Raw genomic sequence first — 26,495 nt, 5'->3', positions numbered from 1 at the left:
CATCACTTCATGGGAAATAGATGGGGAAACAGTGGAAACAGTGTCAGACTTTGTTTTTTGGGCTCCAAAATCACTGCGGATGCTGATTGCAGCCATGAAATTAAAAGACGCTTACTCCTTGGAAGGAAAGTTATGACCAACCTTGATAATATATTAAAAAGCAGAGACGTTACTTTGCCAACAAAGGTCCGTCTAGTCAAGGCTATGGTTTTTCCCGTGGTCATGTATGGATGTGAGAGGTGGACAGTGAAGAAAGCTGATCGCCGAAGAATTGATGCTTTTGAACTGTGGTGTTGGAGAAGACTCTTGAGAGTCCCTTGGACTGCAAGGAGATCCAACCAGTCCATTCTAAAGGAGATCAAAGTGTTCATTGGAAGGACTGATGCTAAAGCTGAAACTTCAATACTTTGGCCACCTCATGCGAAGAGTTGACTCACTGGAAAAGACTCTGATGCTGGGAAAGGTTGGGGGCAGGACGAGAAGGGGATGACAGAGAATGAGATGGCTGGATGGCATCACCGACTCTGTGGACATGAGTTTGAGTGAACTCCGGGAGTTGGTGATGGGCAGGGAGGCCTGGCGTGCTGTGATTCACGGGGTCGCGGAGAGTCGGACACGACTGAGCGAATGAACTGAACTGAACTGATCTGAAGATCCCCAAGTTCCACTCCTAGATCTTAGATGTGTATCAAAGAGAAATTCTCACATATGTGCATCAGGGGTCATTTAGAAAAATGGTTGTAGAACCAACTTTGTAAAAGGGAAAAATAAAACAGAATAAAAACAGAATAACATAGAAGTGTAGTATATTCGCTCAATAGAATACTATGAATGCTAGGGGAGGAATCCTAGCTAATAATGTTAAAAGACAAAATAAAGCAAGCCCTGTGTAACTGATACCCTTCTTATTAAAAAACAAACAAGAGACAGATATATTTTTAGATAAATGTAATGTATGTGATAAAACTAAAAAAAAAAGGGGGGGGGAATGTTGACACAAATTCAAGGAAGTGGTTACCTCCAGAGTGAGAGGGAGAGGACAGAATGGATTCTTGTGTCAGTAAGTTAGTTCATGGATATTTTATTTTCATTATATTATTTAACAAATAATGAGATTAACATGCTATTTATAAGAAATGAAACCTAAACATAAGGCTTGGTGAAAAAAACTAAAACATATGAAGACATAAACATGAGCCCTTACTGAAAACCTAGGTCCATAAATTGAAAGTGAAACATTAAAGTGGTCAATTAGAGATCAGAGGGCACTTTATAGTAGAAGTAATTTTTCATAAAATTTATTTCAGTTTATGTGTGTGGATATGTATATAGGTACCGATTCATGATATAAAATATATATTTTTAAAATTTATTTAATTTTTTAAAATTTAACTGGCTGTGTTGGGTTTTAGTTACAGCACATGGGATCATCACCGAGTCACGCGGGGTCTTTGGCTGTGGTGTGTGGGCTTCAGAGCCTGTGGGCTCAGTAATTGCAGCACTTGGGTTTAGTTGTCCCGTGGCATGTGAGATCTTAGCTCCCTGACCAGGGATAGAGTCTGTCTTCCTTGCATTGCAATACAGATTTTTAACCATTGGACCACCAAGGAAGTCCCTAAGATGTATTTTTTATAACTTGAGCTATGGCTACAAAAAAAGTTTGACAGTCAGTACCCTAAAGAAACTCTTGCCAAAGTTCACTAGCAAATACATACCCCAAAGTTCATAGCAGCACTGTTTGTTATGAACAAAAAAAAAAAAAAAAGCACACATGTGTATACCCCTAGGAGCAATAATCACACTGGGAGACTCTACACCACTGCAACACAAACTAAGCTACATGCAGCAGAATGGTTGGACCTCACAATCAGAATGTTGAGAAGGGAGAAGCAAGTCATAGAAGCCTGCATGTAATTCTATTTACAGAAAACTTAAAGGCAAAACTAAAACAGTTGCTTAGGGGTTCACACATATATGATACAACAATAAAGAAAACACAAGGTGGTGCTTAACGCAAAAACCCAAGATAGTGGTCACCTTGGAGACTGAACGGGGTCAGAGGGAGAGGATGCTGTGAGCAGGAAGGGCCGGTCCCACAGCAGGCTTTGGAGGTACTGGTGGGCACACAAGGGCTTGTTTTATTATGTCGCTATGTAAATCACTAAATGCATGTTATATATACTCTTGCACGTATGAGAAATTTGTCAAACAGAAGAAAATGCCGATCAACCTGTGTTCTCTGGTCCCTGTTACTCCTTCAGTTTAGAGTCCTGTCTTTCCTCAGATTTCCTACCTACTGGTGGAAATGGACTCCCAGCCGTAGTCTCTCTCCCTCCTATCTGTCTTCTGCATTGCTACCAGACAGGCCTTCCCACACTGCATCGTACATACACCAGGCTGCTGGCCTCTTCAAGCACCTTCTGTGGCTCCCTGTTGCCCACTCCCAAAGCCCAGACTCCCCAGCTCCACACGTTTCCCCCACCTGAAGTCTTTTTCCTTCTCCCACCCCACTTCCTCCTCCTCCTCTTTCCTTGCAGGTCCTTTCCAGCTCAGAGACTGTCATGTTCTCCTCTGGGCTCACAGGACGGCCGCTTCCACCACTCCCCCCAATCAGAACTCTGCAAATGTAACAAGATGAGGTCACAGAGCCCCCAGGAAGAAGAGGCTTTGTCCCTCAGAACTGAGCATTCTCGGAGCTCTCTGGGCTAGAGCTGAGCTTCAGGGCCCACGGGAGGCTTGGAGGAGAGAATAGCTCTACTCATCATGGTGAGACTTGTCTACATGGCTCATTAGTTCACACAGGAGGAGGGGTCTTGAACTCCACCCAGATCTGTTGGACCCAGCCAGGCACGGGCTTGCCTGCTGTTTCTTCAGCTTTTGGGAACGAGAGCGGGTGCGGGCAGTAAGAATAGGGCAGAGATTGGTGGGAGATGGAAGATTTGCAGTCTCTTTTCATCCATTCCCCACACCCTATATATCAATACCTTGGAAGGAAATTCACACTGGGCTGGAGTGAACAGTTCCTATTCTCTGTGTTGAAGGGCCTGTGTGACTTTATCTGTTCCTTGGGGAGTAGAGCAAAGTGCGTGGACTTAAGGTGCAGCCAGGCTCAGCCACTGACTGGCAGGGTTGGTCATATCCCTCAGAGTCCCTACTTCTCTCATGGTGGCTGAGCATCAGCTTGCCCGAGGGAAGATAATAGAGACAGGAACATCTCCCTGGCCTACTTCACAGGTGGTCCTGAGCCCCAGGGAGATGGTGGAGGGAAAATACTGGCGAGTGTAAGCACTGTGAAAGCATCGGTCACTGTACCCAACTGGTTAGATGTTGGCATGTACAGACAAGATGCAGGAAGGGTAAAGACCCGCTGATTTTGTCCCTTGTCATCCCATAATGTTGTCCCAGAGTGGCCTGGGGTTTGGGGAAATAGCTAGAAACTGGATCTCTCGTCACTGATTAATAATCTTCATCAAATTAGGAAAGTTTCTTCATATTCTTAGATTTGAAAGGGCATTTTTAAAATTCGGGAATGCTGAATTTTATTAACTGCCTTTTGTATTCAATTAGATGATCCTATGTAGTGAAGGATGCGAATTGATTTCCTGGGGTTAGCTACCCTGATTCTTGGGGTCAGCTCTGGGTGGCCTCAGTCCAAAGACTCAGACTGCTGCACTGTCACCCCTTGTGGCTGAGTTCACACTACCTTTGGCATCCTTAGGCCTGGTGGCCCACGTGCCATGGTGCCAGCCAAGTGCACTTCCTTCTGTCAGCCACCTCTGGGGACAGAAAGGATGACCATTCCCATCTTATAGATGGAGAAGCAGAGGCTCAGAGGAGTCAACTGATCCACCCATGACAGCAAGTGGGTGGGTGGGTGCTGGAACGGTCGTGCTGGTCTCCAGTGAGTGTACCCGCTGCTCCCTCATCTTCTTGATCAACCCCCCACCCCACTTGGCTGTCCCCACCTCACAGTGCGCGGAGACAAAGGCAACAGTGCAGAAACACATGCAGAACCCGCGACACAGTAAGGAGGAGCTAAACAGGCTGAACCAGGCCATCCAGTGGATGACAGTGGAGGTGGACGGCACCAAGAGCCAGGTGAGGGGCAGGCGGGGTGGGGGTGCTGAGTGGTGATGCTGGAGATGCATCCTAGACTAGTCTAGACCCCCCACCCCCATCCTTTGGATATAGTTTCTCTTCGTGAATGTCTGAGCAAATAGGAGTGTGGTTATGTGTGTGTATACCATGCTTCCATCTGCCCAGGACTTTGAGTTTTTTTAATGTGGATAAGTAATTAACATGGAGGTAAAAATCTATGCATATGGATGCTTGTTTGTATATCATTTTTCATGTATATATATATATGTCTGTATGTTTTGTGATTGTCCTACAGTGTGAACTTTGAGCCCACCTTCAGAAATGGCAAGATCGTACCTAGAAATTCAGTATCGTGGGTTCCCTCTAAAAACATGCAGATCTGGCAATATTAAACTGGTCTCACACAGTGACATCTGGTGAGAGAAGAGAGGCCTCTGTCTTCTCCTTCATCTTCACATGGGGGTCATGCTCCTGCAGTGTGCTGCAGACTCCACCACTCCAAATTGCATCCTTTGACATCGAGGCAGAGGGGTCTTTGCCATTTATCCTCACCTTGGCTAGTACTCTTGTCATCCTTGTCAAAGAGATACAGCTAGGCTCTGGATCCAGCTCTCTATCTAAGGTGAAGAAATGAAAGACTGAAAACAGGAAAGACATCCTTGTGATTTCAGGAAAATTAGAGTGTGTATATTTCTTTGTGGAGCTGGGTACTATCCATATGTAGTTTATATTTGGCCTTTATTCCCTCCCCCCTCCCTCCCCCCAACCCCGCTGTGCCCAATCTTAGTTACAGCATTCCTAGTTCCCTGATCAGGGATGGAACTGGGCCCTGGGCATTGGGAGTGCAGTCTTAACCACTGAACCACCAGGAAAGTCCCTGGCCTATACTTTTTGATGTCTCCAGCCAGGCTCTGTAGGCATTTGTATTTCTCAGGCTTTAGGTTCCAGAAAGAGAAGTTTCCCACATGCATGCCCTCTTTCTCCCCACTTCTTTCCCTCCCACTTGCTCCTCTTTCCTCTTAGCCGCCCTCTTGGTCAAGCTCCAGCCCTGGCCCATGCGCCACCCCGCAAAGGGAAGAGGTTCTGCTTCCAGTCAGTTCTTGTTTTCTGCAGAGACAAGTGTCTCAGGCTTTGCAGGATATTCATGGGGGTTCTCCCTTCTCCAGGAAGCCCTGACTTTGAGGAGGGACAAACTGTTCAGGTTCCAGGGGTGACAGAGTGGTGGCTGGGTGGGCCCATTGTTGGCAGTCTCCCAGCAGCCTCAGCTGCTCTGATTCCCCGACTGGTTCCCTAAGCAGCAAGTATGCCTCACCAAGGCAGGCCTTTATTATCAATATTTTTTCCCCTAGAGACTACAAATTCCAGTCTCTTATGAGGAAAGGATACTCTTCATGTTCATTTCCCTGATGAAACAATAACCCCAGAATGACATGGAAAAATGTATTTGATGCTTCCCAGACCCTAGCTCATTTTGGAAGTGTTACTATACTAGATGTGGGCTTCCCAGGTGGGCTAGCGGTAAAGAACCAGTCTGCCAAGGTGTGAGCTGCGGAAGACATGGGTTCAACCCCTGGGTTGGGAAGACCCCCTGGAGGAGGGCGGGGCAACCCACTTCAGTATTCTTGCCTGGAGAATCCCATGGACAGAGGAGCCTGGTAGGATTCAGTCCATAGGGTTGCAAAGAGTTGGACACGACTGAAGTGACTTAGCATGCACACACACATACTAGATGCAAAAGGCTCTCAGTCACCTAAGATGGCTGGTCCCCAACCTCCAGCCTGGGAGTGGGGCAGACACACCAACACAGATTTCAGAACAGGTACACTCATTCCTCTTAACCGTCTCTAATTTCTCTTCGGCCCTCCGGCTGTGGAGAAAGGTCTGGATCCTTGAGTGGGGAGGGGCTGAGGATGTCCTCCTGTCTGTGGTCTTCCCTTTTCCCCCAGCCCTGTGAAGCAGAGAGAGGCAAGGACCCAGCCACTCTGCAAGAGGAAAGTGCCTCAGGGAGCGCCAAGGGCAAGCTGGTCTGGCTGGAAGCTGCCCTGCAGAAGGCCAAGCAGGACATGGTGCGGCAGCTGCGTGAGTACCAGGAGCTCATGATCGTCAAGTTGGGCCTGGAGTTTGAGATCGCCATCTACAGGAAGCTGCTGGAGGGCGAGGAGAGCAGGTGAGGGCTAGGCGGTGCTTCAGATGTGGTCAAGGCGAGGAGTAGAGAAGCTTAGGGAGGATCCCGCCTGGGTCCTCGCCAGTTGGGGTGGGGGATAAGGTGAGGAGAGGTGAGCTGGGTATCCAGGGATCTGTTCTCCTGGAGTCAGTTTTTTCCCCTCCATCTCACAGACCTTTAGACCAAGGGTCCCAGCTAACAAGTAAACTTAGCACCTGTGATGACTGACTCTTTCACTCCCAGGATCAGAAAGCAGGAGCCAGTTTGTCTATTGAGTCTTGGTCTGAAAGGACCAAGGCCCAGCCAGGGGGGAGTAAGATCCCTGGTGTGGGTGCCTTCAACTCTGCTCCTCTCTCCTTCAGGCCTGGGGGAGGCAGGGTTTATGGCAACAGGTAGGGCCTGGCTTTTAACATTAGGCAGGTAGAAACCCAAGGGCTTCCAGCTCCTGGTGGGCCCACTAGGCTGAGGGGAAGGAGAGGGAACCCATTGTGCAGCAAACAAACTGCATTTATTGTCTCCTTTAAACTCCTGGGAGGGAGGTTCTATTACCCCCATTTTACAGATGAGGAAACTGAGTCTCAGAGAGTAAAAGATCACCTTAAGGACCCACAGGTAGCAACTGACTGCGTGAGGCTTGAACAGTATTCTCCAGACAACTGACCTATCTCCTCTGGGATCTGCCTTCAAAATGCTGCCATCATGGGGTCTAATTTCAAGATAAGTTTAGGCTATCAGTATAGATCTTCTGCCTTCTCCCTTCTCTAAGAATTCTTCAGTAAAGAATTATTTGAATTTGAGACAGGAGGGTTGAGTGTAAAGGTCCAGAAGGAGTCTTTACTCAAAAGGGCTGAGGGGATCTGAGAGACCCAAGTAGCTTTCAGAATGGAAGGATTTCTGCCTGTCTGGAGAGGGCCAGAAGTGCTTTGTTTTGAAGAATGGTGAGTATTCTGCCTGGTAGATGGATTCAGTCACCTGCTCCCTCCTTCTCCCTGCAGGCTTGGTCTGGGATTTGGGGCAGGAAATGTCAGTAAGTAAATAAGAGAGTAACTTGAGGTGAGAGGGGTCACATGTTATCCCCTCCCCACCCTGGGTACGTATCCTCTCTGGGAAGGGGGTAGGGAGCCTCTTCCTCTGTGTGTCTCCCATTTGGGAGGGCTGTTTTTTCTCTTGGGGGTGGTTTATTGGTGTTTGTGTGTATCAGGAAGGGGGTTCTGTGGTCTGTTCTTTGGCGGGGGATCTGTTGGTGTGTCCTGGGGTGTGGGAGGAAAGTCCGTGGGTTTATCCCCGTGGAAGAGACTGTTTTCTTCTCGCGTGGGGGAGAATCTGGGTCTGACTCCTGGGAGGGGACATTCCCGAGTTTGTTTCTTAGGGGATGTGGTCTGTGTATCTGCCACTTTGAGGAGTTTGCACGTCTGTCTCCTGGTAGGGGGAGGTGTCTGCGCATCTGTATATCTGTATGTCTGTCTGCTGGGGCAGAAAGGGCAGGGGAGACGATAGAGTTTTTTCCTCCAACAGCCGCTCTCCGCTCAGCCCTGGGAAGTGCTCCCACCGGCGGGCCGGGCTCAGCCTCAGGCCCCGAAGCACTGCTGCCGCCCGGAGCGGGTCCCAGAGCCGTGGAGACGGGCGCCCCTGGCGGCGGCTGTGCGCTCTGCAGCTCCCCCAGCTGTGTCGGGGGTTTACGCTGCAGCGGCTCACGTGGATGCTGAATCCTTTCTGCCCTACTCCGGAGAAGTCAAGGAACCCTAGCTTCCTCCCCAGTGACTTGGACCTGTGTCTCAGATGCCCGCTCCCACGGTTCCGACCCTCGTCTTACCTCTCCCTCTTGTCCCCCACCCTAGAGTATAAAGTCTCTGAATGTAGTTTACTGGACCACGGTAGACCCGTCCCCAGTGTGGGGATAGGCTGGACGCTGTGCCACTGGGAAGCATGACATTTGTCTTCCCTGGACCCAACACCTCTCCCCTCTGAACTGCCCCATCCCTTTCTTTTCCTGGGACTGCTCCTCTGCAATAAAAAGTTATGTAGCAGTTGGAGCCTTCCTGCTGTTTGCTGTTTGTGCCTAGATTCTTCAGGTTCTCTATCCCCAGAGCAAAGACAAAGCTGGCTGGATTTGGGGGAGGGAAAAGAAAAGGGGAGACATTACCAGGAAGCAACCCTGCTTTGGGTGTGTGGGTCCGCATGACTTCAGTTGATGGTGATATCAGAGGACCAGGATCTTAAGGGTTGGGGATGTTCTGTGTGTGTGTGTGTGTGTGTGTGTGTGTGTGTGCGCGTGTGTAAGGGCCCCTGGAGCTACCAGGAAAACCCAGTGAAAGGGAAAGAAAGGGTTGATTCATGCATGATGGTGGACTGATTCCCAGTCTGGGGTCCACAGGCAGCTGATCTTGCCAGAGTTGCTGAGAGCTGCGTTTATTGATCCACTCACTCTACAAGCGCCGAATGGCCACTGAGGGTCGGGCATAGTGCTTGGTGGGCTAGGCACTCTAGTCCCGGGCAGTGGTCTGGTGTTGGTGGGGGCGGGGCCAGGCCATAAACCAGGAAATGGAGCAGAAAGAAATTCAGCGATGGGATTGAAGGTGAGCCTCCCTCTATTGCCCTGGTGCGGGCACTTGAGGACAGGCCCTGGGGGAAATGACCCTGGCAGATTAGGGCTGGAGGACATGGACACAGTTGGGTGATCCAGTCTTTAAATGAACAAATCATCTGACCGTGGGCTGGGAACAACATACCACAGAGGAGGAAAACATGAGCTTTGGAATCAGAAGTTCCAGTTTGGCTATTTCCAAATCTCTGGTATAGTTTGGTCTGCATTTTCACAAGGCACCTTTGGCAGGGGGTGCAGAAGGTAGGCCAGTTTGTGGCAGTGGGGTGGCCTGAGAAAGGCTGGGTTTCTGGGTTCTTTCCGTGCCACACAGGCCTCAGAGAAGCTCCTTTCAAGGAGCTCACATTCTTTTCTGTTGCACAAAGGATTACATCACCAACCTATCTGGCGGACAATGGTCCCTGCTTTCTATGTCCCTGGGTGGGGCTATGGTGAGTCACTGGCCAGAGGCCCCAGGTTTACCTTTTAAGGTTTGCTAGTGCCAGAATGTCTGCTGTGTTTTGTTCCTGCCAGAGAACAGGTACCCAAAAGGCCTACCTCCTGGATAAACAGAGCAGTCTCATGCAAGAGGAATGGGACCAGAACTTGACTGGCAGCCTGCCATCTACCTGAGGGACAGGGAACAGGGCCTCACTGGACTCACACATCAGCCCCCTTGATCCTTTCTGACCAACACACCCAATGCAAAGCAACTGCCTGAAAGCAGATCTGTTCCTCCGCACACTTTTTCAGGTGGATTTTGTGTTCCCTGAATTTTGCTAGGTGATGAGATTCTCTGATATTCAAAGTCAGGTTTTTCCACCTTCTGCCGTGCTGATCATGTCAATGAAGGAAGATTATGGGAAGTGCAGAAGGAAGAGCTATGCCCCTCCCTGCTCCCCCCCTACCCCATGCACCCCAGGAGCTGTAGGCAGGATTGAAGGTGAGCATCCTGCATCCAGCATCACTGAGGACTGGTTGCAGACCACAGGTTTTCTTTCCAAATCCCAAGCCTGATGTCAGGCTAGAGACGCCAAGGGCCATGGGGTCAGATTTTAGTCACTTGTTGGGCCCAGGCCAATGCCTGTGGTCTGGGGACCAATTTTCTGAGTGACTTTTCTGGCCATGGGCCACATTCCAGCCTGGGGCATTTATGGAGAGTCAGTCCTCATCTATTTACAAAGCTTTGTGAGTCGAGTGACTTCTGAAGGGAAGAGAGGCGTCACCAGTTGCTTCTCATCGAAAGAGATCCTGAGGGGTCAGCCCCATCTGCCCCCACACCTGCCTCACACTCGATAGCAGCACCTGGAGTGTTGGATGCAACTTCATAGCATCCCTTGAGGACCGTAACCTATCTCATCCATCCATCTCCAGAGTCTGCCATGTAGTAGATATGAATGAGCTGAAGGCCTGTGGTCCTGTGTGGTCCACTCTGTCCTTGGATGAATTGGGCCCTGTTCTTCCACTATTAACCCTAGGGACCTCCATGGGAGTTTCTTGATGCATCTAAACGCTGTGATTCTACCTACAGTATATCAACCAGTCCAGCCTGGAATAAGAAGAAAGGGCCCAGATTCTGTTCCCAATCTTGCTTTTAGTTTTCGACTGTTTCTGGGCCTCAGTCCTGCTCTCTGTACACCTAATGAAGATTCATTTATCCCTTGTATTTTTCCTCCCTAATTAATCTCTCTACTGTTGATCTGTAAAATAAGAATAGTACCTAACACAGGGAGGTTTCAGAATGAAATATATTACTATATGTAAGGAGCTGAAAACATAGTAGGAATTCTATGAATATAATCAATATTTCATTTACTGGAGTTCTTGGGGAAAGTTTTGAGCACCTTTGAAGAAGGCTGTCCAACTTCAAGAAGGCCAGTTGGTCTCCCTCTGCCCTGGCTGGAGCTGCAGTAATTGCAGGGCAGGAGGGGTAGGTATAGGAGCCCAAGTTAGAGCTAGGGTTCCCCAGTCAGAGGGTACCTCCCCAGCATGACCCCCAGCGGCACCTGCCTATCACCACTCCCACCATAGTGTGGGGTCCAGTTCTTCATATGTGAGCCCGTCTTACCAAAACCAGTCCACTTGTGCACTCACACTGCAGTCATACCCTCATGTACCCACAAATGTCCTCTCTTCAGCACATACACACAGGTATACACATATTCACACACGGACATGTTTCCACACAGATGCCCAGACACATGCACGTACCTGGATGCAATCATTCTGTGCCACCCATAGACAGAAACCCGCAGAGAGTGAGCTGTGAGGGATGAGGCACCGCGCACGGCACCGTGGCCCTGCTTCCCTCCAGCTCCTTGTCCTGTCCCACGTCTACTAAAGAGTAACAGAGCTTTCACTGACTGAACGAGCCAAGACAAGGAAGAAACCCAAACGTCCATCGACAGGTGGATGGATGAAGATGTGGGGCATATATATACTAGAATATTACTCAGCCATAAAAAAGAATGAAGTAATGCCGTTTGCACCAACATAGATGGACCTAGGGATTATCGTACTAAGCAAAGTAAGACAAAGACAAATATGACAGCACTTTTATGTGGAGTCTAAAAAAGTGATCCTGATGAACTTATTTACAAAACAGAGTTAGACTCACAGAGTTAGAAAACAAATGTGCAGTTAGCTAAAGGGAAAGATCGGGGGAGGGATAAGTTAGGAGCTTGGGTTTAAGAGATTCAGACTACTATATATAAAATAAACAACAGGCCTGACCGTATAGCACAGGGAACTATATTATGTAACCTGTAATAACCTAGAATGTAAAAGAATCTGAAAAATAATATCTCTCTATCTATATATATACTGAATCACTTTGCTGTATACCTGAAACTAACCAACATTGTAAATCAACTATATTTCAATTAAAAAAAAATAACTGTAAATGGCTAAGGGACCTTAGCATCTATCTGGTCCAATCATTTTTTTTTTTTTCCCACTAATGAATACACTGAGGCCCAGAAAGAAGTGACTTGCTGAATGTCACACAGCAAGATGTTTCATTTTCTTTACCATCCTGCATCGTGGGCAATGTGTACGTGATTCATTCACCCTCATGCCTCTGCCTGAGCCTGTTCAGGACTGGGAACATAGAGGGAGCTGAGGATTGTGGAGCTGGAGTAGGTAAGAGGTCAGAGCCAGAGGGAGGGTGAGAGAGTGAAGTATGACAGGTCATCAGGGTCCAGCTGGGCTGATGAGACTAGTGAGACGCAGAGGGAGGGGTCAGCTGATGCAGCTGTCTCTCAGGACCGGTGGCTCCTGAACCGGGGGTGGGAGATGGAGCTGATACTGGGGCCTTGGATCTGGACTCCAGACAAAGTCTACTTCTGAGCTGTGTGATGTCATAGCACAGAGGGCTGCTTAGAACAGTTGTGGATTCTGGAACTCTCCGAGGGCTCTGTCCTCAGAATTCCATTGGAGGGTGGAGGGGACACATTGGTGGTCAGAAGACCTAGGATTAATCCTGTCCTTTAAAAGAGCCTGTGTCTTTCCAGACCTCTCACTTCTGGTCTCAATTATTTCTATTGGCCTTAGTGATGGCATGGGGACTTCCATTTCCGTTAGCTTCCTAGGCCCGCATCCAGAAGTTTTGAGATTCACTGTGCTGTACACGTGCATATTCAGGTACTCAGTTCAGTCTCTAGTGAAGCTGAGGGGCCATCGTCCCACTCGCACCAGCACTTGTAATATCCTCATCAGTGTAGGGGGGACAGTTTACTGCAGGGAGGAGCTTGATGGCCCAGAAGAGGTGGGGATTTCTCTGTATGCTTGCATCTCTGATCACAGATATAAGTGTAATGATAGGCAGGCCATGGCCCTTATCCCAGGAAGGATTTCTATTTTATATTCTGCAAAAGACTACTACTGACAATAAACGCATGTTGCGGTTATTTTGTGGCAAGCACTAACTATTTTACATATATAAAATTCTTTCATCCTACAACCCTAGGAGGTGAAAGAGAGGTGCTCTTTTTATCATTTCACTTTAGATGTATGGAAACTGAGGCACAGAGAGGGTAAGTAAACTGCTCAAAGTCACTCAGCTACGAACAGAGCCCAGTTTTGGACTCATGCAGTCTGGACCCAGGGTCTGTGTACTCACCTCTGGGCCACATAATCGTTTTGCTCCTTGTTGTTGTCTAGCTTTGAGGTAATTTATCAGTGATGGCAGGTCTCCAAACCCCAAAAGGACTCCATTTTTAAAAAAGGCAGTCATATCAAAGGCTTTTGGAAAGCTTAAGTCATGTTCATATATTCACTCCTTAAAGAATTCTCATGAATTACTCAGGCATGAGTCTTCTCCACCAAAGCCAAGAGTGATGTTTCCTTAAGCTCTGAGTGACTGGGGAATCTATTCATAAGCTTACAGATGTGCACAGAGGTGATTTCTGGGAGGCAGCTGTGGTTTAGTGACATGACCACTAAGCACGCACATGAGGTTCAAACCCCAGTTGTGTGCCACTGATCTCAGGGTAGGGCCTGGCCCCTGCTACTGTGGGTCCCTGAGCTCTAGTTTCTTCCTCTGCAAGACACAGTGTGAAGGTGGTGTGGATAAAATTACAGGATACAGTGGGCTAGCACTGTCCTTGGCCAAACCGGAGACTGCTGCGAGCCCAGGGACAGAGGACTCTAGTGGAGACCCCAGATCTGGGGCTTTCTCTGCTTCATGTTTGGGGACCCTCCCAAACCTCGACCCTGAGGAGGATAACAGAAGTACAGACAAGGCTCAGGGGTGGCTACATTGGTTTATTGGAAACACAGGTCTTGGGAGAGATGAACACAGCAGAGAGGGAAGGGAGATCTGGGACAGGGTGGGGACTCTGGCCATCGGCCCTACGACAACCCAGAGTAGGGTCTTGGCCCTCCCTGCCCTGGGGTCCCTTCCTGTGGTGGCCAAAGGGGCTTTTTTCTAGGGTAGCCTTTCCCAGAGCGGGCGGCAGAAGCCAGGAAGAAGCCAGGAGTGGGACGGACCTTTCGAAGTACCGTAGAGGTAGCCTAGGGCTTGCTCCACCCAGAGCTGGGGCGGGGGCGGGGCGATGCAGGGCGGGCGCGGCCGGGCTGCGCGGGAGGGATGCCCGGGCGGGGCCTGAGTTGGGAGGCTAACATTTGCGACAGACGCTGGCGCAAGAGCCCACGCCGCCCGCGCCCAGGCCGCAAGACGTGACGGAATTGCAAGGGCCGCAGGGCGCGCACAGGCCGGTGCTCACCGCCAGGTTCCCGCTGCAGGGGGCGCTGCAGACGCTGCCCGTCACCGGCCGCGAGCCCGACACGCAGAGGTCCCCGCAGACGACCCCGCCGCGGGAGCTGCTGACACCTGCGAACCCCAGAGACTGAGTCAAAATTCTGGGGGGCCGAGGGTGCCGCCTCTCCGACTATGACCCTCTCCAAGCATCTTAACAACTCTAGTCCAAAAGAAGTGGTCCTTCCTGCTGTCTGACCCCAAATCCCTCTTCCTGTGATGCCAGCCCACTCATTTTTAAGTGTCAGAGAAAACACTCCTTCCATCCTTTATAGGAAGCGAGTAAACCCATCCACACAGGGCCTAGGATACTCACAGACATTCACGGACCCAACGCCTTCACACAGCCTGAGCGGGAAGAAGAAAAAGGCAACATTAGTGACTGAGCCAGAGCTGCAAACAGAGCTCCACAAATTCTTGGAGTGGGGTCCACGAGTGGTAAGAAGGAGCAGAGTGTCAGAAGGAAGAGTCCTCAGAATACCCCACCTCAAAGTGATAAATGATAGGTTTGCCCCAGACCTGGCCATTGCTCAGCCAGGATCAAGGGAGGTATTTATGTAAAGGGTGGGAATGGGTAGTCAGGGCCAGGCTGGGATGGTCCTCACCTCTGCTCCTCGCCCTCCAGCAGGCGCCTGTAGGTGGCGATCTCGATGTCCAGGCCCAGCTTGGAGTTCATCACCTCCTGGTACTCCTTGAGCAGGCAGGCCATGTCCTGCTTGGCCTTCTGCAGGGCCTCCTCCAGCCCGGCCAGCTTGCACTTGGCATCAGTGAGGGCTGCCTCGCCCTGCTGCTCTGCCTGGGTCACTGCAGCCTCCAGCTTGGAGTTCTAAGGGCCCAGGAGAGAACAAGGTGGGTTATGGTCTCTCCACACAGCAGGGATCACCCCAGGAACAGGCCTTTCCCCTTCATCACCTGGGGCTCCCTGAGTAATCACAAACTGGGTCTCAAGTCATGCACGTGGACTGGAGCATGAATGGTGAGATCCAGTTGGGCACACACACTGCCTGTGGGAATCTGGGTGGGCCTCAAACAGCTCCTACCTGGCACTTGGCATTCTCGACCTCAGCCGTCAGCCTCTGGATCATGCGGTTCAGCTCGTTGATCTCCTCCTTGGTGCGACGCAGGGTCTCCCCGTGCCGGATCACCGTGGCTTTGATCTCCTCACACTGGTGGGAAGCAGAAAGGCTCATGTAACTCAGGATGGGATGTACCACCCACTCAGAACAACAAGGATGATTTTCAGGTTGCCCAGTGCACAGCCTGTGAAACCATAATGGCAGCCCTGTCCTGCCACTATAACCTGAGAGCTGTCTGTATATCTTTCACCACCTCTAGGAATCAGAATCCCCAGACAAAAAAAATCTTGTTAATATGTACCTCACATCCCTTCCATAATGTCTAGAAGGCAGGTGTCCTGGACCACTCACCTTGCTGCGGTACCAGCTCTCAGCCTCGGCCCGGCTGCGGCTGGCAATGTCATCATACTGAGCCTTGATCTCAGCGACAATGCAGTCCATGTTCAGGTCCCGGCTGTTGTCCATCTTGACGATGACCGAGGTGTCTGAGATGTGGGCTTGGAGAACTCGGATCTCCTGCAGATGGTGGGGCGGGAGGATGGAAGGGTCTTGTTTACACCATCGCTTCCTCCACCACAGCGTGTACCCGCCTTCTCAGCCCTTCCTGGTCTCCGGCCCCGGCCCCCTCTGACAGTCTCATGGACTGTAGCTCCTGCCCAAACCCCAACTCTGATCGCAGAACAATGCCCTCTCTTCCAGGCCAGCTACAGCTTTCTGCCTGGACCACAATCACTCACCTCCTCATACAGTCGCCGAAGGAAGTCGGTCTCCTGAATCAAGGCCTCCACATTGGCCTCAAGGTCTGATTTGCGGAGGTAGGCACAGTCCACATCCTGGGAAAATGGGGAGTCTTTCAGCAAAGAGGACCCCTGGTGATCATCACCTGAATTCCTCTCTCCTCACACAGTACATGGAGGTAAGGGGGAAGGATTCCCTGTGTTCCTCTTCCTGTCTTACCTCCATGCTGCCATTCCCTGGAGGCATCTCACAACCTCCTCCCCTTTTAAGAACAAATGCTTTGTGCCTTGGATGTGGACCACTAGCCTTTCACTCCACCTACCTGAGATCGCTTACCTCCCATGTCTCCTTCTTACCCTAAGCTTGCCAGACTGGCTCCCTCGCTCAACCACCTTGACCCTTCCCTGTTTCCCTTCAATCCTCCAAAACTCCACCTGGCCGCTGTTGGCTCTGCTCCATCCTTCCCCCAGACCCTGGGACTGTGCGCCTCCTCTTAACCAGACACCTGAATGAAACACCAGACAGGACAACAACCCTCAAGAGAGAGACTGAAGCTTGCAATGCCTCCATGGGACCCCAGCCACAGACTATCAACTCTGAAGCAGCACAGAACATCCAGAGATCAATTCAGTCATACCTCTGCATCAGATCAGGGTGCTACTGAATTTTCCAAGGTTACTGCCCTAGTCAAAGCCCTGAATGTGCCTTTCATGACCTGGTCTATGGGAATTTCCCATCCTGACTCGGCAAGGTCATTGCACCCCACAGGGAGGTTGAGAACATAGATCTCCCCAACAAGAGCCTGTCATTCTGATATCCCTCATGTCTGTGCTTCCCAATCCCATTTTACTCACCTTCTTCAGAGCCACAAACTCATTCTCGGCTGTTGCTCTCAGAGCGACTTCCTCCTCGTACCTGCGGGAAGAGGACAGAGGGAGGTCACCACCTTATAGGGGTGAAGGGGACAACACTAGGTATCTCCCCACACAGCCAGATCCCTGGCAGCCCTGCTGGGTCCTCTCTGGTTGGACTTGGGGTGTGTCTATGATTCTCTCTCCACTTGGAGTTGAGGGATCCAGGGGGTGACTCTTCTGGAACCTCACAACCCTGCTGCTCAAACTGCTCTGAGGCCATTTCTAGAGGAAAATAAGGACTCAGCACCAGCCAGGACTGGACAGCAGCCCCTCTGGGACACTGCAGCCCCAGCCTCCCCCCACCTGGGTGTCCAACCTAGCTCAGCTGGGGGAGGACCTATGAGTCTCAGAGGCCATCAGCACTGGAGCAACCTAGACAGTGGGAAACCCAGAGACCCAGGATCTGGCAGCGCTGAGAGACACTGAGACTCATTTCACATCCAGCTGCTACAGGTGGGAACCCGAGGGGCCAGGCCTGGGAGAATGCAGACACCTCCTCCCCACAGAGCACAGGGCGCTGTTGCTGGGTGATCAGGCTTCAAGAAGAGAAGCCTGAAGGAGGGGAGAGAGACCTCCTAGGGAATCACGGCCCTACTCATAGGTATCTGAGCAACAGCTGCCTGATGGGAAGATCCTGCTGCATACCACCAACTTGCCCTGCATGGTCACATCCCCTGCTTTGAAATTCTTCTCCAATCTCATCCAGTGGGTCAAATCCATGTCCATTTCCTGTGCCCGACATCACCCCCAGCCACACTCACTTCTTCTTGTAGCCCTCCAGCACCTCCTGCAGGCTGTTGAGCTCTGAGGACAGCCTCCCGCTGTCAGCCTCTGCACACTCAGCCTCCCGCCTCAGTGTCTCGATGTAGCCATTGAACAGGGGCTCGAGGTTGCTCTCGCAGCACTGGCGGTTCTGGTAGAACTGTAGCTTGGTCTCCAGCAGCTTGTTCTGCTGCTCCAGGAAGCGCACCTGCCATTTGGGGGTAGGAGGAGGGGTCAGATGGCTCCTACTGCCCCAAAGCCTATTTGGGGGATGGAGGGGTTTGGGGAGAGTGCTGATTGCTTTAAGGTAAACCCCAAAACCATTACTTTTTCTGACAAAGGTCCATATAGTCAAAGGTAAGGTTTTCCCAGTCGTCATGTACGGATGTGAGAGTTGGACCTTAAAGAAGTCTGAGTGCCAAAGAATTGATGCTTTTGAACTCTGGAGATGGAGACTCTTGAGAGTCCCTTGGACTGCAAGGAGATCAAACCAGTCAATCCTAAAGGAAATCAACCCTGAATATTTATTGGAATGACTAATACTGAATCTGACACTCCAATACTTTGGCCACTTGTTGTGAAGAGTTGACTCATCGGAAAAGACCCTGATGCTGGGAAAGACTGAGGGCAAGAGGAGAGGGAGGAGACAAAAGATGAGATGGTCGGATCGCATCACTGACTCAGAGGACACAAGTTTGAGCGAGCTCTGGGAGATGGCGAAGGATAGGGAAGCTGGTGTGCTGCAGTCCATGGGGTCGCAGAGTCGGACAGGACTGAGTGACTGAACAACCACCACCCAAACCAGGAGCTCAGCAGAGGTTAGACAGAGGGGACTGTGACAGACAAGGCAACTTCTGGATTTCAAGATAGTGATCCTGTTTGGATTTTCCATATTAGAGGTGAGAGCAAAGGGTTGGGAAAGATCATTCCCTCCTCAGGTCAACTGAGTTATCCTGACCTGCTGAGTCGAGATGGCATGTGGTCTGGAGCCAAGGAGAGCTCTCTTTGCATTTGGCTGCCCCATCAGTGTCCAGCCCAAGTTTAGTATGGGTGGGTTCAGGAAAGGTGTGATCAAGGACACCCACTCAAAGGCTGAACTGTGCTTCTGTTCCTATATCTTGTGTGCATTTCTTGAGTCTTGTTTGCATGTACGCTTCTCTGACAAGTGGTCCCAACCCTTGTCCTTTTCTGTGTGTGGGGACCTTGCCTGTCTGGACAGAGGTTGTATACAGTAACAGTGCTCTATTCAGGAGCCCCTGCTCTAGACTCAGTTCTCTGGTCTGTCTGTGCCCTGGAAATGTGTCCATCTCCTCCATCAGCCTGGGGGCTCACCTGGCCCACATCTCTCCTGCCCCCCTGACTAACCCTTGAGTGCCCACCCAGGAAGGGAAGGTTCAGGAAGGGTGTGATCAAGGAAACTCACCTTGTCGATGAAGGCAGCAAACCTGTTGTTGAGACACTTGATCTGCTCCTTCTCCTCTTGCTTCACGCACTGCGCATTGGGGTCGATCTCCAGGTTGAGGGGAGTGAGGAGGCTCTCATTGACTGACACGGTGGTGATGCAGGGAGGGCTGAGGCCGCCCACGCCGCCGGAGCGGTACCCGAAGCTGCGGCCGCAGTAGCCGGCGCGGAAGCCCCCGCAGACGCTGCGGCTGCCGAAGCCCCCGGTGAGGCCGCGGTAGCAGGAGATGCCGCGGTAGGGGGCGGCCGTGATGCAGCAGCGGCCGGGCCGGGGTCCGCAGGCGGAGACGCAGCTGAAGGCGCGGCCACGGAATCCTGATCCGCAGGTCATGATCCTTCTGGAGGTGGAGGTTGCAGAGTACAGGAGAGGTGAGCTGGAGTCTTGTGGAAACTCCAATGTCCTCCTCAAAGAGCCGGGGTCCTATTTATGCTCAGATCGGAAGGGGCTTGGCTATGCAGATGCGGTTGTGGCAATTTGTGCTTTATGGGCTTGTGTGGCTAGCTGAGTTCAACGCCTCTCTAGAGTGTGCGTTAATAGTGGCCCGCACCCTCCTCTGTGTAAAGGATGCCAGTCCCTGGGCTGTAAGGGACTCTGCATGTTTCATCTTCAAAGTGCCTTGCCAGCTGGGCATGCAGTCATCTGAGGAGACTGGAAAGAGAAGGGCAGGGCAAGAGAGCCGAGGGAGGAGCAGGGAAGTCATATGTGGCAGAAGCAGCTGACCTGTGTGTGCAGGTGTGAGCGGGGGGCCTAGGAGAGACTGGGTTATTAACAAATAACTTCTAGAAGTTTCCATCCCAGTAGTGGGCAAGGCCCCACTGTTACGTAAAGCTGTGTTTTCCCAATCTCCAGAGAGTCCAGTTGGCTGTTGAAAAACATCTGACTTTTCCTGCCATGACAGCAGTCAGCAGGTTATTAAATATTTTTATGTTTTCTTTCACTTTTATTATGAGAATTTTCAAAATTAGGAAAGTTGAAGAAATGGTACCTGTATAACAAACACCCTGATGTGCTCCACCCAGGTGCCCACATTCAAGAGTTACTAACATTGTGGCATATTTGCCTTCACATTTTCCCAGTTATTTGATGATTACAGAAAGCATAGCTTGGAACCCTTAAATACGTTAGCGTGCCTTTCTTACGAATAGAGACAGTACCATTTTTCATATGCAAGAAGAAGAATGATAATTCCAAAAAATCATTTACTGTCCATTCATGTTAAAATTTCCTAACTGTCCTGTGATTTTTAAAAATAGGTTTTCTTGATTTAACTTATGGCTAGATCTCTTGTATTTTCTATACACTGAAAATGAACTCTTGAGCTGGGTTGTTCAACATGGTAGCCAATAGACACATGTGGCTATTTAAATTTAAATTAGTTAAAATTGAATGCATTAAAAATCTAGTCTTTCAGTCACATGCCATGCATGACTAGCGGCTACATTATTGACAGCACAGAAACATTTCCACCATCACACCAGTGTCTTTCAGATAGTGCTGATCTGGAGGCTTGATTGGGTTTAACTGAAACACTTTTGGGCAGCATACATCATAAACAATGCTTTATAACGCTTACTGTATCACCCCAGAAAGCACAATCAAGTTGTCCTGTTACTCAGATCACTTGAGTATGTTTTCCCCTTTACAATTAGAAAGATCTCTGTAGGGCAATATAGGTTCTATTTTCTTTTTACTGGCCACCTCCTATGTTACCAACACTATGTGCCATAAATGATCTCTAATTCTCACATCCACCATATGAAGTAGGTATCATTATCCCCATTTTACAGATGAGGAAACTGAGGCTTGGAGAGGTTAAATAACTTGCCCCACACCTCCCAGCTATTACAAAGTGGAACTGAGGAGATGCCAAACCTTCTCACCAATAGGTTATGACAACCCTTGGATTTCCTAGTCCTTGGAGACTTTCAAGAGGGTAGAGAAACTTATTGGGAGAGGGTTTCTGTGGATATAGGGCTCCTCTTGTGGCCCAGTGGTAAAGAATCCTCCTGCCAAGGCAGGAGACTTGGGTTCGATTCCTGAGTCAGGAAGATCCCCTGAGGAAGGAAATGGCAACTTACTCCAGTTTTCCTGCCTGCAAAATCCAATAGACAGAGGAACCCTGACGAGTTACAGTTCATGGGGTCACAAAAGAATCGAAAATGACTTAACAATTAAACAACAATAGCAATCTGTGGATACAGGATTGAGGAGAGTCAGTCAAAGAAAACTGTGCAGAGTCAGGGGGTGTTGGAATGGTTGGAACCAGGAGGGCCAATGGGCATGCATGTGACACAGGGCAATGAGAGGCTGAGGAGAGGAGATCTGCAGGACCCTGTGGCTGAGAATTGAAGGAAAGGGATGGAGAATAGCAGTTTTAGCTATTTGCTTGCGTCTGGTATATTGTAAGTACCTTGATAAGATTATACCGTGTTCTACATACATGAAACACCCCATTCCAATAGAACAAGACTAGAAAAATGATCCCATAAAATTACAGGGGTTTGTTTTAAATGGATGGGAAGAAAAGAGAAGAGAAACACTGTAGTTGGCGGCCCCTGGTAGCTGGTGTGCTGTAGGGGCAAAGGGCAGGCAAAGCAGCTTAGGGCAAGAGGTGAGGGGGTTGGTAGGAAAAGAGGAGGAAGGAGGAGAAGAGGATGTAGAACATTCAGGAATGGGGACTTGCAATAAGATGGACATGGGGTCATGGACCATGTCAGCAATCTGGCCATCCCAGAGGAGGGTGTGGCTCGTGATGTCACTTTATGTGTTTGGGGACCTGGACTGGCTCTTTTGAGGCCCTTTATGCCCTCATCCACCACTCTGGGCACTGCCCACAATGGAGTTGTGGTGCTTCCAGCCAGCCAGTTGGCTGGGTATCCCAAGGAGAAGCCCTGTGAGTCAGAGTGCAGCTCACACACACTTTGCCTTTTCTACTAGTATAACTCCCTATAAAAGTGACACGCATAAACATAAGCTAATTACTAATGGTTGGTCTTTGCTAAGCAATTTGAAAGAAGCAATTTAAACCAGGATATAAAAAAATTCAAATGTGTCACCATTTAATTTAACTCAGGTATTACTAATGGCTGCTAATTTTGAAGACCTAAAAAAACATTGTATCTGTAGGTTTTCTTGGAGTGAAAAAAAGCTCTTGGTGAGGGAAGGCGAGAGGGGAGGGGGAAGGGTTGGCAGAATGACTGCTCCCTGGTCTTGGCTCTGGCAACAGTAGCTTTATGGAAGTTAAGCCCAGTTGTGTCCAACTCTTCGTGACATTTTGGACTGTAGTCCGCCAGGCTCCTCTGTCCACGGGATTTTTTCAGGCAAGAATACTGGAGTGGGTTGCCATTCCCTTCTTCAGGGTATCTCCCTGACCCAGGGATTGAACCCATATCTCCTGCATCTCCTGCATTGCAGACTGATTCTTTACTCACGGAGCCATCAGGAAAGTCAACATTGCTTTTATTGTGAAGTATACCACCCCTACAAAAGAATGTACAGGTGGTATGCCTACCACCTGTGGGAAGAAATAGAACATATGTATAACTTAGGAACTTTCTCTGAACCTCATTTTCACTGCACCCCCTTCCTTTCTGAACCAGGGTGCTTCTCTGGGATTTTGTGAATGATTCCTTTGCTTTTCTTTAGTTGAAGGACCAAGGAATGCATCTCTAAACCATACATTCCAGTTTTTGAACTTCATATAAGTGGAATCATATAGTGTGTATTCTTTTGTTCAACATTGCTTCCTGTAGCTGTATTGTGTTCATGTTCACTGAGGATTGTACTCTCTGTAGGAATATGTCACAGTTTATTCATCTTTCCATCTCCAAGGCCTCGTGGCTGGTTCCCAGAGTTTGTATTATGAACAGATCTGCCATGAACATTATTTCCCATGTCTTCTGGTATATCTGTACAAGAGTTTTTCTAGGGTATGTGGTTATTTAAAAAAATTATTCAGGTAGCATATACTTAGTGTAGAAACCTATTTTATGAACAGTCTTCCAAACTTATAACAACATCTGTTGATGTTCATCTTATTTCATAGTAGATACTATACTGATTGCCCCACTTGCATTAATGCATTTAATTTTTACAAATTGCCCTTTGATGCTGGTGTTATTATTCTTGTTTTACAGATGAGGACTCTGAGGACTAGAGGGTCAAGAGATTTGCTCTGGTTGCAGTTAGAGGCAGCGCTGGCACTCAGCCTGGTGTGTTTGATCACAATGGAAAAGCTCGATCATAGTCCTGTCCATCCACTGTCTTCCATCACTAAAGCAGCACATGGTACAGGGCACATTCACACATGCTCACTATTCCTCTCCCTCCAGTATCTCTTCTGGGTCCTTCGGCATGCTCTCAGGGTGCAGGACCAGAGGATAAGGAGAGCTCACTCTTATTTGCTGTGAGCTTCCAATTCCAAGGGAAAAGTTTTACATATACCCAGATCATGAACAAAAATGCAAACCCTGCCACATACCAATGGGTATAAACATTTGGTTCATGGCTATATTCCAAGGACTTGGCACACAGTAGGTGCTCAATAAATATTTGTTGCGTGAATGAAATGAATCCCAGATACACATTAGGTGCTGAGTAATGGAGCCATCAAAGCTTGATGGTTAATTATGCAAAGCTTTTTCTGGTAAGATGGGGTGGGGACCAGATGAAGCAGATCAGATGGCGGCCATTCCTAAGGGTGGGGGTGGGGTGGGGAGAGGTTCTTGGCTGGGGCCGGAAGGAAAGATGAAGTGAGTAGATGTGTCCTTTACCAAAGCAAACTCCTCAACCTGAGTGATGATGGGAGTGGAAGGGAAAGGCAGACAACAAGGCAAGAATTCTGAAGGCCATGGGTCAGAGATGGGGTAGGGTTGAGGAAAGAGAAATGGATGGAAGGTAGTTTTCTAGAGGAAAGGAGGAAGATTTACTACTCTTCCTACTTCCACTTGGAAGAAGGATGGAGACTGGCTGGGGTGAGGAGAATGGCATGGAAGGGAGAGTGGGGGAAACAAAGGGGAGAGGAGGGAAGTGGAGGACAGTGGAGGAAAAAGAACGGCAAGACCATGGGAGAATAGTGGGGGACACTCCACGGCGGACGAGCAAAGGAGGTTCATGGGGGAAGGGGCATAGGTATAGACCTACCTAAAGGGTCGGCTCCAGCCCTCATGGGGCAGGGACATGGGCTGGGGCAGGTGCGGGGGCTCAGCTTGGTTGGTGGGAATGGACCTCACCAAGGGTGGAGCTCCTGAGTCAGGCTTCCTCCTCTGCCAGATTCTCCAGGACTGCCTTTGGCCCTCCCTCCTTTGGTGAGTTCACACGGACAGTTGGTCACTGTCCCAGGCTGTCTTGGCCGAGGGACAGAGCTCTGGCACAGCCTCTTGGATACCTGCAAGCCTAAAGCTTTGGTATCTTCCACATATAGAATTCACAGGCTGCTTCCCAGTCTGGAGTCATGCAGCAGAATGACATGGGCCCTGCTTCGGAGGTCTCTGTCTCCACTGGCTCTCCACTGTCACAGCATCTCATAATCCCTTCCTCTTCTGCAAGGGCCTTCAGATTGCCCCCACTTTCTACTCTCTGAAATACCTCCATGCACATCTTTTTACCAACACTGTCCCTCCTGCTGCTTTATGAAGCCTCTCCTCACCCTTTCTAGGGATCCGTCAGAATGGGCACTGTCGATAGGCATTGAGCGCCTGAGGATCTGATGGTATAGCTAAAAACAAGCTCTCTTCAGACCGCTGCCTTTTCTCATGAACTTCTGAACTTCTGGGTCTGTCTTCCCCGTCAGATCAGGAGTTCCAGAATCCATATTTCCTTCCTCCTCTTAGTGCTTTCCTCTCTCCTTCCAAACTTAAGGTAGTGTTCAGCATATTGCAGGGATACATCAATCAAAATTCTTGAATCTAACAACCAGATGTTACCTTGTCTAACCCACCGTCCATCTTGGGGCATCTGCTTTGCAACATCCTTCACAGGAGCAGGATGGAATAGAGAGAGTCTGAACAAGAACTTCTCAGTGCTAAAATTACCTGATTTACCCCTTCTCTCCAGGCATCCCTTGAAACAAGATCTACTTGGGCTAAAAGAAGAGGCTCTGATCTCCAGATATAAAAGTCTTTTGGCTCACCCTGTCTCCACAAACATGATGGCCACTCCAGAATAAAGAATGTTTCTCTTTCACATACAGCTCCCCTAAATGGGAGACATAATGCAAGCTCTTTAGGAAGGCATGACTTGCCCTCCTTCTGTCAAGTTTTTCTTCAAATCCAACTTCCATTTGTCCAGCCACAGTGGAAGTCCTGCTCTCTTTAGAGTTCCATTATACTTTGATTGTCAACCTCAACCCAGTGATATCCCTGTGCTACTGACCAATCAGGAGGTTTTGGAATTAGGCGAAAAAAAAAAAAATCACCATTAGGCAAAGTGAATGAGCATGTCATTGATTTCTGGCTAAAGATTTCTGATGGTCTGTTAAGGCCAAATAAGGAACACAAATTTATCAGTTATAACAGATAACATATTTTATGGACTGTCCAAGCTTTTCTTTTCACCCAGCAGTGTGGTTGCCTGAGGATTGGTAACACTTTCCCTTTGCCTAAGAAGAGAGAGTCTCACTGGGCCTTCCCTGGGGTAGTTGGGCTTGAGGATGGACCTTTGATTTTGGGTTCTTTTTCAGGATAAAGGAAAGGTCTCCAGTTCTATTTGCCCCTAAGACTAACCCCATGGTAGAATAAGAGTTGATAACATTTATTGAGCACTTGCTATGTGCCAGCTGTTGTGTTAAGAATTATCCATGTATTTTTAAATTTAATCTGTCTATTCCACCTGCAATGTGGGAGACCTGGGTTTGATCCCTGGGTTGGGAAGATCCCCTGGAGAAAGGAAAGGCTACCTACTCCAGTATTCTGGCCTGGAGAATTCCATGGACTGTGTAGGTCATGGGGTCGCAAAGAGTAGGACATGGCTGAGTGACTTTCACTTCATTTCACTTCATTTTTCCTTTAAGATAGGCATCATTAGTGGGTATTTTACATATGTGGTTTAGTAATGTGGGTAGGTATATTCCATCAAACCTGCTGATGTATCCACAGCAGCAGCAGTAGAAACAACAATAATAATAACACATCTCTACCTCCCCATCAAACCTGACATTATAACTGCAGCAGCAGCGACACCTACCACTAATATGATTACATCCTTCAGAGTGTGTCAGGCTCTATTTTAACTGCTTGACGTGGATTAATTCTTTTAATCCTTATAAAAGCTTTATGAGGTAGGTAGCATTACCCCTATTCTACAAATCATGAAATGAGATAGGGAGAGGTTAAGAAATTGCCGAAAGTTACATAGGTAGAAACTGGCAGAGGTGGACTTTGAAACTAGGCAGTTTGGACTCTGGGTCTGTGTTCTTAACTGATAAGCCATGTATTTAAACTTTTT

At 49.1% G+C, this 26,495-nt stretch overlaps 2 protein-coding genes across 2 annotated transcripts; one reads left to right on the top strand and one right to left on the bottom strand.

Moving 5' to 3' along the window:
• The first annotated feature begins 3,852 nt into the window (after positions 1–3,852).
• Positions 3,853–8,256, top strand: LOC129535975 (keratin, type II microfibrillar, component 5-like). Its single transcript, XM_088836983.1, has 4 exons — positions 3,853–4,098; positions 6,045–6,265; positions 7,258–7,289; positions 7,793–8,256. The coding sequence occupies exons 1-4, from the start codon at positions 3,853–3,855 to the stop codon at positions 7,966–7,968; spliced, it is 675 nt and encodes a 224-aa protein (XP_088693109.1). The 3' UTR covers positions 7,969–8,256.
• A 5,704-nt stretch (positions 8,257–13,960) lies between these two features.
• On the bottom strand, positions 13,961–19,382 carry LOC129535950 (keratin, type II cuticular Hb1). Its single transcript, XM_055394720.2, has 9 exons — positions 19,014–19,382; positions 17,590–17,798; positions 16,769–16,829; positions 15,914–16,009; positions 15,528–15,692; positions 15,141–15,266; positions 14,706–14,926; positions 14,417–14,448; positions 13,961–14,175 (listed from the first exon to the last, which is right to left on the bottom strand). Exons 1-9 carry the CDS (start codon positions 19,380–19,382, stop codon positions 13,961–13,963), a joined length of 1,494 nt encoding a protein of 497 aa, XP_055250695.1.
• Positions 19,383–26,495: the final 7,113 nt, after the last annotated feature.

The sequence above is a fragment of the Moschus berezovskii genome, chromosome 6 (assembly GCF_049115385.1).
Source record: "Moschus berezovskii isolate FMDL1 chromosome 6, NW_MosBer_1.0, whole genome shotgun sequence".
In the NCBI taxonomy this organism is placed as follows: domain Eukaryota; kingdom Metazoa; phylum Chordata; class Mammalia; order Artiodactyla; family Moschidae; genus Moschus; species Moschus berezovskii.
The sequence above is the reverse complement of the archived record's forward strand: the minus strand, read 5'-3'. Positions and strand labels throughout refer to the sequence as shown.

Bases quoted from the DNA above. Each gene is read 5' to 3' on its own strand.
- LOC129535975 (XM_088836983.1), top strand. From the start codon at position 3,853: ATGACAGCAAGTGGGTGGGTGGGTGCTGGAACGGTCGTGCTGGTCTCC. The intron at 4,099-6,044 runs GTGAGGGGCAGG...CTTTTCCCCCAG, and splicing joins TGGACGGCACCAAGAGCCAG to CCCTGTGAAGCAGAGAGAGG. The intron at 6,266-7,257 runs GTGAGGGCTAGG...TTCTCCCTGCAG, and splicing joins CTGGAGGGCGAGGAGAGCAG to GCTTGGTCTGGGATTTGGGG.
- LOC129535950 (XM_055394720.2), bottom strand. From the start codon at position 19,382: ATGACCTGCGGATCAGGATTCCGTGGCCGCGCCTTCAGCTGCGTCTCC. The intron at 15,693-15,913 runs GTGAGTGATTGT...CACCATCTGCAG, and splicing joins TTCGGCGACTGTATGAGGAG to GAGATCCGAGTTCTCCAAGC. The intron at 14,927-15,140 runs GTAGGAGCTGTT...CTGGGCCCTTAG, and splicing joins TCGAGAATGCCAAGTGCCAG to AACTCCAAGCTGGAGGCTGC.